This window comes from Echinops telfairi, unplaced genomic scaffold (genome assembly GCF_000313985.2).
Source record: "Echinops telfairi isolate 266 unplaced genomic scaffold, ASM31398v2 ScPeMD7_1;HRSCAF=3_0, whole genome shotgun sequence".
NCBI lineage: Eukaryota > Metazoa > Chordata > Mammalia > Afrosoricida > Tenrecidae > Echinops > Echinops telfairi.
In genome coordinates this window covers 75,657,523-75,671,802 of record NW_022103896.1, presented here as the reverse complement: position 1 = coordinate 75,671,802, position 14,280 = coordinate 75,657,523, and the positions used below count along the sequence as shown (strand labels likewise).

At 45.0% G+C, this 14,280-nt stretch overlaps 1 protein-coding gene across 1 annotated transcript in view; it reads right to left on the bottom strand.

The window, feature by feature from the left end:
- LOC101656322 (cytochrome P450 7B1) overlaps positions 1-12,550 on the bottom strand; it is a 197,936-nt gene extending 185,386 nt beyond the window's left edge. Inside the window, exon 1 of the mRNA XM_030884853.2 lies at positions 12,438-12,550. Coding sequence (XP_030740713.2) covers positions 12,438-12,550 — 113 coding nt within the window. The remainder of the gene's footprint in view (positions 1-12,437) is intronic.
- Between the last annotated feature and the right edge of the window lie 1,730 nt (positions 12,551-14,280).

The following is a 14,280-nucleotide window of genomic DNA, read 5'->3' as shown; positions in this document are numbered from 1 at the left end:
TGACTCCACCCACAGCTATCTTGTAAGAAAGGCCTGGCGATCCACTTCCCAAAGTCTCAGCCATGGAAACCCGATAGAGCACAGTTCTGCTCCTACACACAGGGTGCCACCAGGAGCTGGAACGAACTCTGCAACAACTAATTTTTATCTTCCCATAGAGTGAAATAGAATCTTTTCATCAAGTTATATTTAGGACTAAAGAACCTGTTGTGTAGCCGGTCTCTAATGAACATAGGGAAAAACACAAGAACAAATTACATATATGAATGTTTCTTGGATTAAGTTTTTGCTGGAACATTTTTCAGATCTTGAATTTAGTGGAGCAGCTACTACGTAAGAAACGATATACCAATAAAAGAGAAAGGAGCAGGAAGACACGGAGGGCCCAGTGGGTCCATCCCAACACAGAGCTCATCTCTGTAGAGTACCCAAGACTGTAAATCTTTACGGAACTAGTTAGCCTCATCTTCCTGCCATGGAGCACCTCGTAGGTTTGATCTGCCAGTCTTCAGGATGCAGCCCAACACTTAACCCCCTCACCTCCATAGAGCAGGATTCGAACACAACTCATAACACGAGGAGAAGCATTAATAAGTTAAGCCTATTATAGACCCATTCTGTAAAAATCAGCCCTAGGTAGGTCATTCTGTAAATAAAACAATTTTGAGGTAATTAAATAAAGAGGAGAATAATTCTCATCAGTCTAGAGGAAAAAGTCAGTAAGTAAGACGATGGATCTGTGCCGTTTAACATGAACACGACACAGAAATTTCTCTAGTTCATAGAAGAGCTCATCCCTGTGGTGTAAACAAATTTAACCCATGGCTAGGAAGCTTTCCACCTTTGTTTAATTCAGTCATTGAAAATCACATTTCTCATTGTCGGAGAAAAACAGTCCCCAGCTGCTTTGCTCTGATGGTTTGATTCCATGAGCTCTAACACGATCAACTTGAGTAGTGCGTTGTCAATTAATATGGCCCTTCTAGTCACCATTCCTTGCGTGATGAATTCTAGTTCTGAGCTTTGCATACCTCTGGCTGTCGCTCTACTCTACGAGGCCTTCCTTACACAAGGCCTTAGCTTTGGAAAACTCAAGTTGAATTGTTACTCTAGAGAAGCAAATACACTAGGAAAGTCCGAGACATTGATACAGCCAACTTTAGAAAGTAAATACTGATTTGAATGAATTTCTGTAGGACAATAAAATACACAATAACTTTATTTTTAATTCCTTCCCTTAAGAAATATGATCCACTTATCTTTAAAATATATCTTATTTTTAGAACTCTGTGTATTAAGCTACTCACTACCCTATACAAATAAATGCACCAGAGTCAAAAATGCTTTGGTCAAATGCTTTTACCCTTTTTCAGTTGACTGGTGATTTCATATGTTCTAGGAATATTTTTAACTTCTGGCATGATGCATGATGCTTTACACCATATGGCACAACACACTGACAAGTAAAGGGGGAAGAACTAGTTTGGATTATACACATATATATGTGTGTGTTACGGATGGTGAAAGAAGTTGAATGCATGGCTGCAAATAAATATAAGGGCAAAGTTACACACAATCTGCACACAGTACTGTGAATCTTTGCCTGTGTGAAAAAAAAAGTCATTCAAAATCTAAAGCTAAATGAAAAATTCACTAATGGCAAGAAAGCCTTCAAAACACAGATCAGGAACCACCATCCTTTTCTGCATCAGGTGTCATTCGAACCGTGGGGCCCTGCTGGCATTGTGAGCTAAGCATTCGATAAGAAAGGGGAAGCTAGCTCTTCCAGGAAACATTTATCATCTTAGAAACTTAGAGCAATTCTCCTCTGCCCTATTGCTAGGAGTCAGAATAGACTCAGTGACAGTGAGTTTTCTATAACACTTTCTCACTCAAAATGTAAAGCCCTTCCTTAAGTGTCTTAGTGGTTACGTGTTGGACTGCCATCTGCATGGGCGGCAGTTCAAAACCACCAGCAGCTCCATAAGAGAAAAACTGGGCTTTCTACTCCCGTAAACTGTTACAGTCTCAGAAACCCACAGTGGGTTGCTATGAATTAGCATCGACTCAGTAGTAGTTTGGTTTTCTGAGATTCCCCCCACGCCCCTAATTGTAATAATAACTGGAGGAACGATGCATGTAGCGGCTTACATGCTCCACTTAGGAGAGTTTTAAAATAGACTCCCATGAAATATTTTCAATTTTCCCCCCCAGTGGGTCAAACTATCATTTTCCTTAACTCCAGGTTCCTTCATGATGGTTCTTCTTTGGAAAATAGTGAGCTTATAACAAGTTACATGTTTTCAGAAAGAATTAAAAAGTGACCCGAATAGCCCTACCCACCACTTTTTGCTCAAGGGGCAGAGACCTGCCTCGTCTATCCTGTTCTCTATTACACCTGAAACACCTACTAAGGAAAACCAGACCCTTGGTGAATCCCAAATCCTCCGCTCAACCAGAGAGTAAGTAGGCGCAAAAGCTGTAAGAGGTGTAAGGGAAGCGGGCACTTGCCCACATTATCTAAGAGGTCTGACTTTCACACAGCCTGGTACAAGAGGAAGATGTTAACTGCCCTCCATTGGGATCCCAACCCATGGCCACACCACACAAGAGTGAGCAAACTGCTGCCCAGTTTCGTGGCTTTCATAACCAGTTTGGGATCGAGCCATTGTGACCAGGGGGGTTCGTTAGCTGATGTTTTGGAAGTAGATCACAGACTATTATGGGCTGGGTTTGTTTTGTTTGTTTGATATTTGTTTTAGATGAAATATACTCTTCTATTTTTAAGTCCAATGTATAAATTCATGTCATTTAAATGTCTCCTGGAAATAACTTCCAGTAGTAGTGGACCTTAGTAATTTCATTCTTAGCAAATGACATAGTGAACATAGAAGATCAGTACAACAGGGGTTAAAAAGAATACAAATACATACAAACATACATGCATACATCATGATCCAGACGTTGTGCTTAAAGTCAAATACTGTGAGTTTGAATCTGAGTTCTGTTACATTCCAAGTGTAGGATTTCAAAACAAAAGATAATTTAAACTCTCTATGACTTACTCCCACCACTGCCACCAGGCATGAAGTGGTTGGCTTCCAAACTTTCATAGGTGGGGGAACATATCACAGGATTATAGAATTAAGGTGTAGATGTTACTTAATTGCTTAATTGTTATTCTTGCTTTCTGATGGTACAAACAGGGTGCAGCTGCCTTAGCCAGTGCTCTGCTTTAACTGACAAGGCTCATTTCCTGCAAGACATCCCTGAGGAGAAGCCACATGGACCTACCCTGATGCAACCCTGGGTGCTGGAGCAGCCGTGTGGAGACCCCTGCCAGCGCTGAGATGCTTACACATTCACTGACTTGGCTTTCCTCCTGAAGTTGGCATCATTGCGTCTGTTTTGTGAGATGGAGGAGGACTTTGTGGATTGGTGTTGGACATATGGGTTAATGGGTTAATGTTGGACTTGTGGGCTTGGGCAGCACTCGTTTGGGATGTTTTCTTGATGTGCACTTAACCTTTATATAAAACTCTCGTATACATGAGTTTCTGTGGATTTGTTTCTCTAAGGTACCCAAACTAATACACTTACTTCCCAATAAAATGAGCAAAGGTGTTATTAGAGAGGATTCAGTAAAATCTAATGTAATGGTGCATAGGAAGCACTTGTTATGTATAATGGGCATAGGAGAAGTGCTCAGTAAGAGCTGTTTTATTATTATTATGAAAACTCTAGATGGTGAAAATGGTTAACAGGCCGGGCTGCTAAAAATAAAAGGTTGTTAGTGAAGTCCACACAGAAGTACCTCAGAAGAAAGGCCTGACACCCTGATACCAAACGGTCAGCAGAGTTCTCCTCGGATATACTTGGAATCAGTACACGTTGGAGTCCACTGCACAGCAACCATAAAAAAACAATTGGTTGGTTGGTACTCTATACTTGATAAACAAAAAAATACATCAATGAGTCAACAATATGGAACTAGCTTAAGAAGTTAATTCCTTCACATTGTTTGTCCAAAATAGCAGCACCACCAAAATACAATACCAGGACACTAAGTTCTCACTTTAAGCAATCAAAACAACAAACTATCTGTCCTCATGGAAGGAATTGTTCTCAGTGTTCATAGTTTTAAGTCACAATTAACACAAAAGCAAAACTTCTACCAGGGCAATTTTAAATTTTCAAACAGTAAACCTGGTCTCTTTAATGGACTGCGAGAAATTATTTTAACATGAATTCCTTTAAGTGTATTTCATTAGTTTCTTATTGTTTCAGGTATCGTCAAGTTGGTTCCGACTCAGAGCAAACCTAAGTACCACAGCTCAAACCCCACCTGGTCCTGCACCATCCTCGCAATTGTTCTTTACTTTGGAGTTCATTGTTGCAGAAAGTACCACATTTGAAGGTTCAAACCAACAGAAATTTACTCTCCCAATTTTGGAGGCCAGGAGTCAGAAAAATCAGGGTGTTGGTGGTGTTGATTCCACCTGAAAACTGTGGGAGGAAATGGATCCGTGGCTCTCTCCTGTTTTCTGGTCGTAGTTGACAATTCTGGGCCATCTTCCTTCTGTGCACCTCTGTATCTTTTCTCTGTTATCAAGACACTACTCATAGAAGATAGAGACCCATCCTGACTACGTGAACGGGTAACATCTTTAAAGACCTTATTTTCAAGCAAGGTCACGTTCATCATTATCAGAGGTTGGGCTGTTAAAGTAGCATTTGAGGGGACACAGTCTAATCCACAGCAGGGACTGAAGATTAAAACTGTGGGCGAATAATGGAAGTGGATGTGAATAATCAAAAACGGACTCAGCCCTTGTCCAATGGGGTTCTCTGATATCTTGTATAAAGCACAATGCCAAGAAATGCACACAAAATGAAATATATTTCCCTGTTAAGGTTAGCCCCCCACTGAAGAACGAACTATCCATATGCCCCCAAGAGATCAATAGTCTTATAACATCAAAGGTGACAAGCTAAGGAGGCAGAGGAACTGCAGTACACGAAGTACAAGCTGAACACAGATAAAGAGACTGTTGACACATTGTGCCAACTATAACTAATGCCACCAAACAATTTATATCGACTTTATCAGATGGGAACCTCACTTTCTGTGTAAACGTTCCCTGAAAACTCACAACGTAATATTAAAAAAGCAAACAAAACACTGCCAAGTTATACCAGGGAGGGGAGTCTTCAGCACAGTTATGAAATCCCAGTACCTACACTTGGAAATGAACAATATGTATTTTTTAATGTGTTATTTGCCACAGAGAGGGCTATTGGCTGCATTGCCGACACTATGTTTTCAGGTGGTTTATATTAAAGCATCATTATTGGGCCAATATGGTCTCCATTTGCAAATATTCATGACAGGTAAGTACCTGCTTATGAAATCTTCACTTTTAAATTGAGGCATAGGTGAAAAAAAGATTATGTCTGGCATTTGGTTTCTCATTTTTTTATATCCAGTTTGTACATTAAGAAATCAGTTTCTAGAACTGTCTGCTCATTGATTCCTTCCTTCACCCTTCAGTCTTTTAACAGATATTCACTGAAAGCCTATTTTAGTGTTTACATTAATTCAAGCAGCGTGGTATTTGTGGTTGGCTCCTGAGTGGTAACCCCAAACCCTTGGAATACCCTGAGTAGTTGCGGTACCTTTGCCAGCTGTAGAGCATACCTGAGTGTTTTTACTAATGAGATGATACCGGTGAAGTTTGGCCAGGCTAGAAAGACTTCCTGGTGATATCAGCTGGTGGGTGGGGGTAGATCCCAAATCACTCAATCATGCCTGTATCATGAGACCCCCGTGAAGACTCTGGACACGATGGCGCCTAGTTAGTTCTGGAATGAGAACGGTGCATGGGAGTGTAGCACATTCCTTTTGGGACATGGAAGCTCTGCCTTGAAACCCCCAGGCCTTGTCCTGGATGCCTCCTTATTTGTATCTCTTTTTTTGGCGACAACACAGCTGTACTCATAAGTTTAGCACTATGTATGAGTTCCGCGGATGGTTTCAGCAAATATTATCAAACCCAAGAGAATTGTGGGAGGGGGCAGGTCAGAAGAGAAGGGGCCTGGAACCTCTGAGGTTGAGACTGGCCTTTCTAAGGGGCAGTAGAGACCTGGGATTTATAGCTAGGAAGTCGGAAATGGGGAAAGCCCTGGAGACCCTCAAACTAACGGCTCGGGTCTGAAGTTTTGGGCTGACTTGGCAGTTCGGAGGGCTGCGTGAGACTTGGCAGTTCGTAGGGCCGCGTGAGACTTGGCTGAGCTCTGGGTAACCAGGCTCTGAGGAAGAGGGGCTGCATGTTAGAGCTGATGTTAGAATTCAACTGAGAAGTAAAAAGTCAGGGCTTTGATTTATGTTGATTATTATCCTCATACTTGATGTCAGAAAAAGTGGATTTGATTGATACTGGTTATATCCCCTCACTATGCAGCACCAGCCATTATGATGGGCACTAGGACTGAAATAAATCTTCCAAAGTTTCTTCCTCATTAGTATCAACTATTTGGGATAAAGTTATGTAGAAAATGACAATGAATTTAAATCCTATATGGCTATACTTTCATTAAAATTTCTATTAATTTTTGAATTAAGCAATTACAGATTCAATTAATCCTGTCCACGTTTCTATAGACAAAAGAAATGATCCCATACCCAATACTTTCATGTTGGGGGGTGAAAAAAAGGCAAAGCCATAAAGCTGAGCACTTCAGCTATAAAAACGCACGCTGTGATCGATGTCACCTTCTCGTTCAGCAGTGCAGCTCGCTAGCGCTGTGTCCTTTGCCTTTCACAGAACAGTAGCTTGGAGTTGTTTCAATGGGGTTTTACTTTGGAGAAAGCACAAAAATATTCTCCTAAAGAAGCTGTTAATCTTGCACCTGCAGCTGAAGTCTCTCCCTCCCAAGGCCGTAGAGCAGTGGTTCTGAACCTTCCAAATGGCGCGACCTTTTAATACAGCTCCTCATGTTGTGGGGGAACCTCCCGAACCATAAAATTATTTTCGTTGCTACTTCGTAACTGTAATTTTGTGTACTGTGATGAATCGGGCAACCTCCGCTGCCTTAGAGCCTCTTATTCACGCCCCACCCCAGCTCCTGGATTCTATGCTGTGGGAGCAGTAATATCCGGGTGTTTGTGATAGAAGAATCCTGGGCCTCATTGCCTGCATCCTACATCTTAGTTTCTACATAGCTTCATGTCACATATACCTCAAATTCACTTGTGAATTGATAGTAGAGACACGCAGAATAGTGCAAAACAAACTATGATCTTTGCACCAAAACTCTCAAACAATTATGTGTTTGCACAGTGTCAATGGCCCTGAGTATTGAGAGATGTTTGCTTTTATTTCGAGATGGCTGCTTTTAGGCCTTCCCTTTATGGGTAACTAGCAGCAGCATCCAAAGCCCCATCTTCCTTTTTGAACCTTCTTGCAGGAAACTGGGTAGGTCAATGCCAAGAGCATGGGTGGGCTGCAGTTGCAGTAATGTGTCCGTGTTCTCTTGTGCCTGTAACAAATAACCCCAAACTGAACCATATAAATTCACCATCTTACACGTGTGGAGGCTAGAGGTCTGAAATGAATCTCTGGCTAAAATCAAGAGAATCGGGGCTGCATTCCATTCCGGGGACCCTGGGAAAGAATCTTGGTTCTCTGACTTTTCCAGCCTTTCTTGGCTGCCTTCAATCCTTGGCTCCAGGACCCTTTCATCCATCCCGAGCCGCTTCCTCCATCCTGAAAGCCAGGTATGGTGGGGTCTTTATCATCAGATCCCATCACTTTGACTTCTCTTCCACCTCCCTTCCAGTTTGAAAGACCCTTGTGACTACAGTAAGCCCACCTAGATAATGCCATCATCATCTCTTTTAAGGTCAGCTTTTCCATCTGCAACATTAATGCCCCTTTGCGAAGTAGTATATCATATGCACAAGTTTTCAGGGAGAGAGGACATTGTTCTGGATACCAAAGATGCAATGGTGCTGGATCTAAAATAGCTAGCTCTACCCCGAGTGCCCTGTGACCTTGGGCAAATTAATCAATCACCTGTTGTTTGGGTCTCTTCTGAAAACAAAACAAAACGCACACAGCGTGACAGTGGTTATCCCATAGACCGAGGGTAAAGAGTGAGGGAATTGACAACCACAAAACATCTGGGCAAGCGTTTGCCCACAGAAGGACAGCAACAGTGTTCACTTCCATCCTCCTCTCCAATGTCCACAGGGAGTGGGTGGAGCTGGGTTTGGATCCAGGTTCATTTCTGCCTCGTGGTCACCTCATTTACTTTACACTACCCTATCTGCTGCCTGAAGGTGCCACTGCTGAGGATGGGGAGGGAGAAAGCCTCCGATGCATAATGTGCTACACATGGCTAAGGCAAACGCTTGAGGGTTTTTATTGAACTGATGCTGATCCAGCATTGTTTCTAACTTGATTGCTGATTTATCATTCTCGAAGAGGATGGCAGCACTGAGCAATCATCAGTGTTGATCTATACAGCTGTGCTTAGCTTCCCAGATAAATTTAGCAGGGAAAAACTTGCTTTTCAGGACTCAGGGCTCACCTGTTTCTCTGAGCATATAATAGGAATATTCTCTGCCTTCAGTCTCTCTCTCTCTCTCTCTTTTAACAAAATACAGGAGTAAAGCAAAGCAGATCTTTGCCTCAAATGGCAATAAGTTGATCCAAACTCAAGGGAATACTAAGGACATAGGTGGTACAACACTAATAAGTAGACATTTAATCTAGAGCCACAGATGGGCCTGCAGACTCAAGAGCTTTGTATCACCTTTCTTAGAATTCAGAACCAAACAAAATAACAGAAATCTGCTTGTTAAGTTCAGCACACTCCTGAGTGAAAAAATGACTTTGCTACCAACTGCCCACCTCCTTTTCCTATCATTCTTCTGGAGAAAAGGGGAAGAAGAAATAAGGAGAGCCTCCACTAATGTAATTAACTTTTCATTCTTTCTCTCATTCTCTAGGCAGTGGTAACAACTTCAGCATCTAGAATGCCAATGATCTCCTAGAAGAATAACAAAGGAAATAGAGGAAAAGTAATTGACACTTAACCCACTATGCCACCAAGGCTTTTTGAGAAATGCCTATTTTCTATATTTAACCTCAGGCCTCGCCCACAAATGGCACCATCACTCCCATTTCGGAACAAGAATGTGTGCAGAGAAAGACTGATGCTCCTCACTGGGTAGTAACATGTCAACATGACAACATCATGACACTTCCAGGACTCCCTTTGGACACAGTGGTGGCACCGTGGTTATGAGCTGGCCTGCTCATCCACAGTTTGAAACCAACAGCCACTCTGCAGGAGAGAGACGAGGCTTTCTACGCCAGAGTTTCAATCTCAGAAACCCACGGGGGCAATCAGACTCTGCTCTTACAAGGTGTCCATGAGTCAATTCTGACTCAATGGCAGTGAGATGAAAAAGCAAGCCCCATCAAAACTTTGGCTTCCAAGAGGCTCTGCAGGGCCAATTAAATTCAAAGCCCAGATTTCAGTTCAGGAGGTTACCGCCATGACCGAAATTCCCTTCAAACTGCAGGCCAGCCCTCACACTCAAGCCAATGGGGAAATACCCTACCGTGATTCAGTCCTGTAATGTCGTGACTCTCCAGTGAGGGCAATTTTGCTTCCCCTCCTCCTGCCTGCCCAGGAAAATATCTGGTAGATAATGTTCATTGTTTTCCCAAAGTGATGGCTAGCCACTCAGCCATCTTGCCAGAAGTCCTTCATTTTCTCTCTTCAGATTTCCAAAATGTATGTGATTTATAATCACGGTGACGGCGAAGTGTGGAAAATAGGCACTGCTGTGGATCAGGGGTAGTCACACAAAGTGAAGTCTAGGGTAGTTGGCAACATCTATGGGAGTATAGAGTACATAATGCATCTTGAGAGCAATCTTGCAAGTCTACAAAAATGTTTTCATAAAAGCACACATTTATCTATGTACATGTTTGTGTGTGAGTGTGTGTGTGTTTATGGTATGCATGCTATGCAATCATTAAAATAGCAATTTTTATAATCTGACACAAAACACCACGGAAATGTATTACAAAATGGAAAATCAAACTGTAACATAGAATGTACACTATGATCCTCTGATTTTTATGAATGCATAGGAACAACATCTGTAAGAATCTGAAAGGAACACTCAGTCAGTTTCCTCTCTTTGCACTTTCGTTGTCTCCAGCATGGACGTGAACGGCCCAAACCCGAGAAAGAACGGACAAGAACATACTACAAGGAGCGTCGCGGCATCTCCTCTGCACTAGGACAAATGGCCGTGTACCGGGTGGACTGCACAGTCAACTGCCTCGAGAATGCAATGCCATCTAGAACTGAAGCACTAAGTAGTTTCCTTGGTCGGAAGGTCTGGCATTGGATAGCATGAATGTCTCCACAGAATATTTTGTAGTGGGACCAAGAAAAACAGTCAGGAGGCTGGGAGAAAAGGCCCATCTGGCCTTTTTTTCCCTTCTCATCTGTGACCCCACATCACCCTGGGATCATCTTCAGTGTTCTAGAACATCCTTGCCTCCTCCAGCTCTGAATACAAAGTGGGAGTAGAACGGTTTCTTTGTTTGAGGTCTCGCTTTAAACCAAACCCACTGCCATGGGGTAGAATGCCTACTTGTGCAGACTTAATAGGGCAGAGTAGAATTGTCGTTTCGAATTTCTGAGACTTCAAATCTTTATGGGAGCAAACAGCCTCATCTTTATCCTGAGGAGCAGGCTGATGCTTTTGAACTGCCAACCTTTCGGTAAGCAGTGCAGCCCTTAATCCACTGCACCAGGAATACTCCTCAATTTTAAAGACATACCTAAATGAGCATCTTAACAGGCTTTCCCTGATTCTACCGCTAGAAAATAAATAGAAGTTCTCTAATATAAAAAAAAAAACAACAGCTCTGAAGTTAAAGTATCCTGAATCATCTTCTGCGGGTCATCTTGGGCTCTCCAGCAAGAGGGATGCAGCGGAGTCCCAAGCCCAGGCCGAGGGTCTGGCAGGGAGGAGATGGGGAATAGATGCAGCTGGGCAAGGCAGAACCGGGCCGGGGCACCCTGTAGGTGCGCCAGGCCCGGCCATGTCTCAGAGGCTCGCAGAGTTCCACACCCCACAAGGAAAGGCAGATATCCCTGGAAAGTCTCCTGCCCTCTTCCAGGCTTCCCCTTCCCCTGTATCGACTCCTCCCTGAGAATCGTGCTCTGCTTCACTGACTCTGCCTTACCGAGCATGGCGTCCTGACCCCGAGATTGCTCCCTCCTGATAATAAGTCCAAAGGTGAGGTCAAGTCCGATCATCCTGGCTTCTAAGGACCACTCTTGGTTGTACTTCTCCTGAGAGAATTTTCTTATGGCAGTCCGGAATACAGTCAGTGTTCTTAACTAACACCACAATCACCGGCATCGATTCTTTTCCATCTTCTAATTCACAGCCTGACTTTCCTAGGCATGGGGCCAAGTAAAATCCCTTGGCTTGGGTCAGGCTCACCTTAGTCATCTTTAACACTTCAAGGGGTCCTTGGCAGCAGGTTTGCCCAAGGCAGGATGCCCTTTGATTGCGTGCTTGCTGCTTTCATGAGCATTGATCGTTGATCCAAGTGGAAGTCAAGTACAGTTTTGCTGAAGGTAATTCAAAAGCAATTGTAGGAGCACCCTGGCATAGGGCTGCCAGGTGTTTCAGCAAACAGATACCAACCCTGAGACTGCTTACTCACCCAGGCCCCGACGTATGTACTACGATATAATTTTTCCCAAGAGGTAGAGTGAGGTAAACTGAGGCACAGAGCGGCAGCCAGAATTGTTTTATCGAAGCATTTCTCTCTTAACAGAAATATATTTTAAAAGGGGAGAGGGTCCCCTCCCTCTGTGCTCTATGAAGGGGCTCTGGTGGCGCGATGCTGAAAGCGCTCCGCTGCCGACACACAGATTTCAGGTTCCAATCCACCAGTGAGCGGCTCAGGTTGCAAGCCCCAGCCCCCCTTGGGGTAGTTCTACTCCATCCGCTAGGTTCGCTAATGGGTCAGCAGCAACTCCACAGCAATGGGTTTGATTCGCTTTGGGCCCAAGCCCTCTGTGAATTCTAGGCCGTGAACCATCAGCTAGAAGCCGCCGAGGGGTCTGTGCTAAAGGCACGGCGGATGCGAACTGCATCTCGCAAACCCAGGGCTTCTTGCAACGCAGGCTGGAGCAGCAAATCCAACTCGGGTCCCAGCGCTTTAATATGTACGCGTCGGTAGGGGAACGAGGCCCAAGGAGCCTCCGTAATGCAATTACACCCGATCCCCAGGACGCTGCAAGTTCACAGGCTCCGCACTTGAATCTCGAAGGGCTTCCCCGCGCCGCCTGGCTCGCGCACTCAGCGGGCCGGGCGCCCGGCCGCTTACCTGCTCCGCCGGCCGCCCAGGCACAGCACCAGGACCAGCAGGGCCGTGGCCAGAGCCAGGCCCGGGAGGCTGAGCAGCCCGCGCCAAAGCAGCTCCGCGGAGAAGCCGTCCATCGCCGCGAATCGCCGGGTTCGCGCCCTCCGAGCGGCGCGCGCGCCCGCAGCCCCCGGGGTCTGGTCCTGCCGCGCCTACGACGCGGGTCCCGCCGCCGCCGCCGCGGAAGCCAGCGGGGTCGGTCCGGCAGCCGCTCGGGCAAAAGTTGGTGGACTGCCCTCCCCCGGCACCGCCCCCCTGGCGGCCGCCTGCCGCCGGGCCCTTTCTCAAAGAAGCCCTTCTTAGCCGGGGCAGAGATTGAGGCCACAGAAGGGGGAAGGGATTGAATTTCCCAAGAAGCCCTGAGTGCCTGGAGGAGGGGGTTGGGAGTTACAATGATGAGCTTTCGTTCCCCAGACCTTGGCCAGGGGTAGGGTGGGGGTGGGGGAGGGGGGGTGGAGTGACTCCACTTGTCCCTGAAAAGGGATGGGACCTTGTTGCATTGTGTGCGGCCTTCCGTTGTCTCTTAAATAAACCCCAGAGAACCGGATTGGGCAGAGGTACCTCGACATTCTACTTGCTCACATTAAAAACAACAACAACAGCAAAACAATGGGATGGGAAACTCCCTTCTGCGTCATAGCGACCCTATAGGACACAGTGGGGCTATTCTGGTGGGTTTTCCGGACTGTAAGACTCACCTTTCTCCCACCCTAGCTGCTGGTGGTTTCAAACTGCTGACCTTGTGGTTCGCAGCTCAACGTTTAAACCCACTACACCACCGGGCTCCATGCTTTCTTTAGAGGTCTGCTACACGTCTCTGGACGCGAAAGATCTGAAGCCACAGGTGTGTCCAATGCAATACGTTGTTTGATTCCTTAATTGCTCTTTGCATAGGTGTTGATTGTGGGGCCAATTGACCACGCTCATCTTTTCTCCGTTCATCATGATGCTGCTTCTCAGTCTGTTTGTGAACCTTTTCGTTTTCTTTATGCTACATTGTCATCTGGACCGGAAGCTATAGATGTCCAACAGCGCTTGAAGTCCTCTTAGTCCACAAACAGGGTCTACAGGAACACGAAGTGTCCCTTGGACTGTAACCAATGTTATTTATCCTCCACTGACCTGTAGTGTGGCTTTGGAGGGACTTGCGAGGAAATATAATTAATGATACTTATGTTTACCAACTTGCTGTGGTCTCTCACTGAACAAATTTCCAAAACTGTGTCCCAGAATCTGGCTGGTTTTTGTTGTGTTGTCTTGTTTTCTGTTCCCAACCCTGGTCTTGCCCTTCAAGGATGAGCAACAGAGGTGCTGAAAGGGAAAGAGGGAAACTTGACTTTTGTTTGACAAAGCGGGGAGCAGGCCAGGATTAGATTCGCCAGGCTAAGCGCCTGCAAAAGGCAGGATTGCAATTGTCTCCTTACATATCAATAAGTAAATCGAGGCGGTATGAGTAGGGAACAGATTTCTGAGGGATGATTTGGAATATGCATTGGTGTGTTATGATTCTTGAACTGGAAATGGCTTGTCTGGGCCATTTCACATGTCCAGGTTGGTGACTTTTTGTTCCTCCACCAAAATTCTTTTGTTTGGGGGCCAACTGTAGGTTGTGATTGACATTGCCACCCATGGTCACTGGGCCAGATGAGGTTAAAATGAATACTCAAATGCTGTGTAAGATCCTTTCCCAGAAGGAAAGGGCTGAAAAGAGACAGCATTTCAGGAAGGAAGGATCAGGGTAATCTTGGGTAACTCTGAGATATGTGTTTTAAAGTCTTGTGATAACCTCAGGACAGGCTCCGTGGAA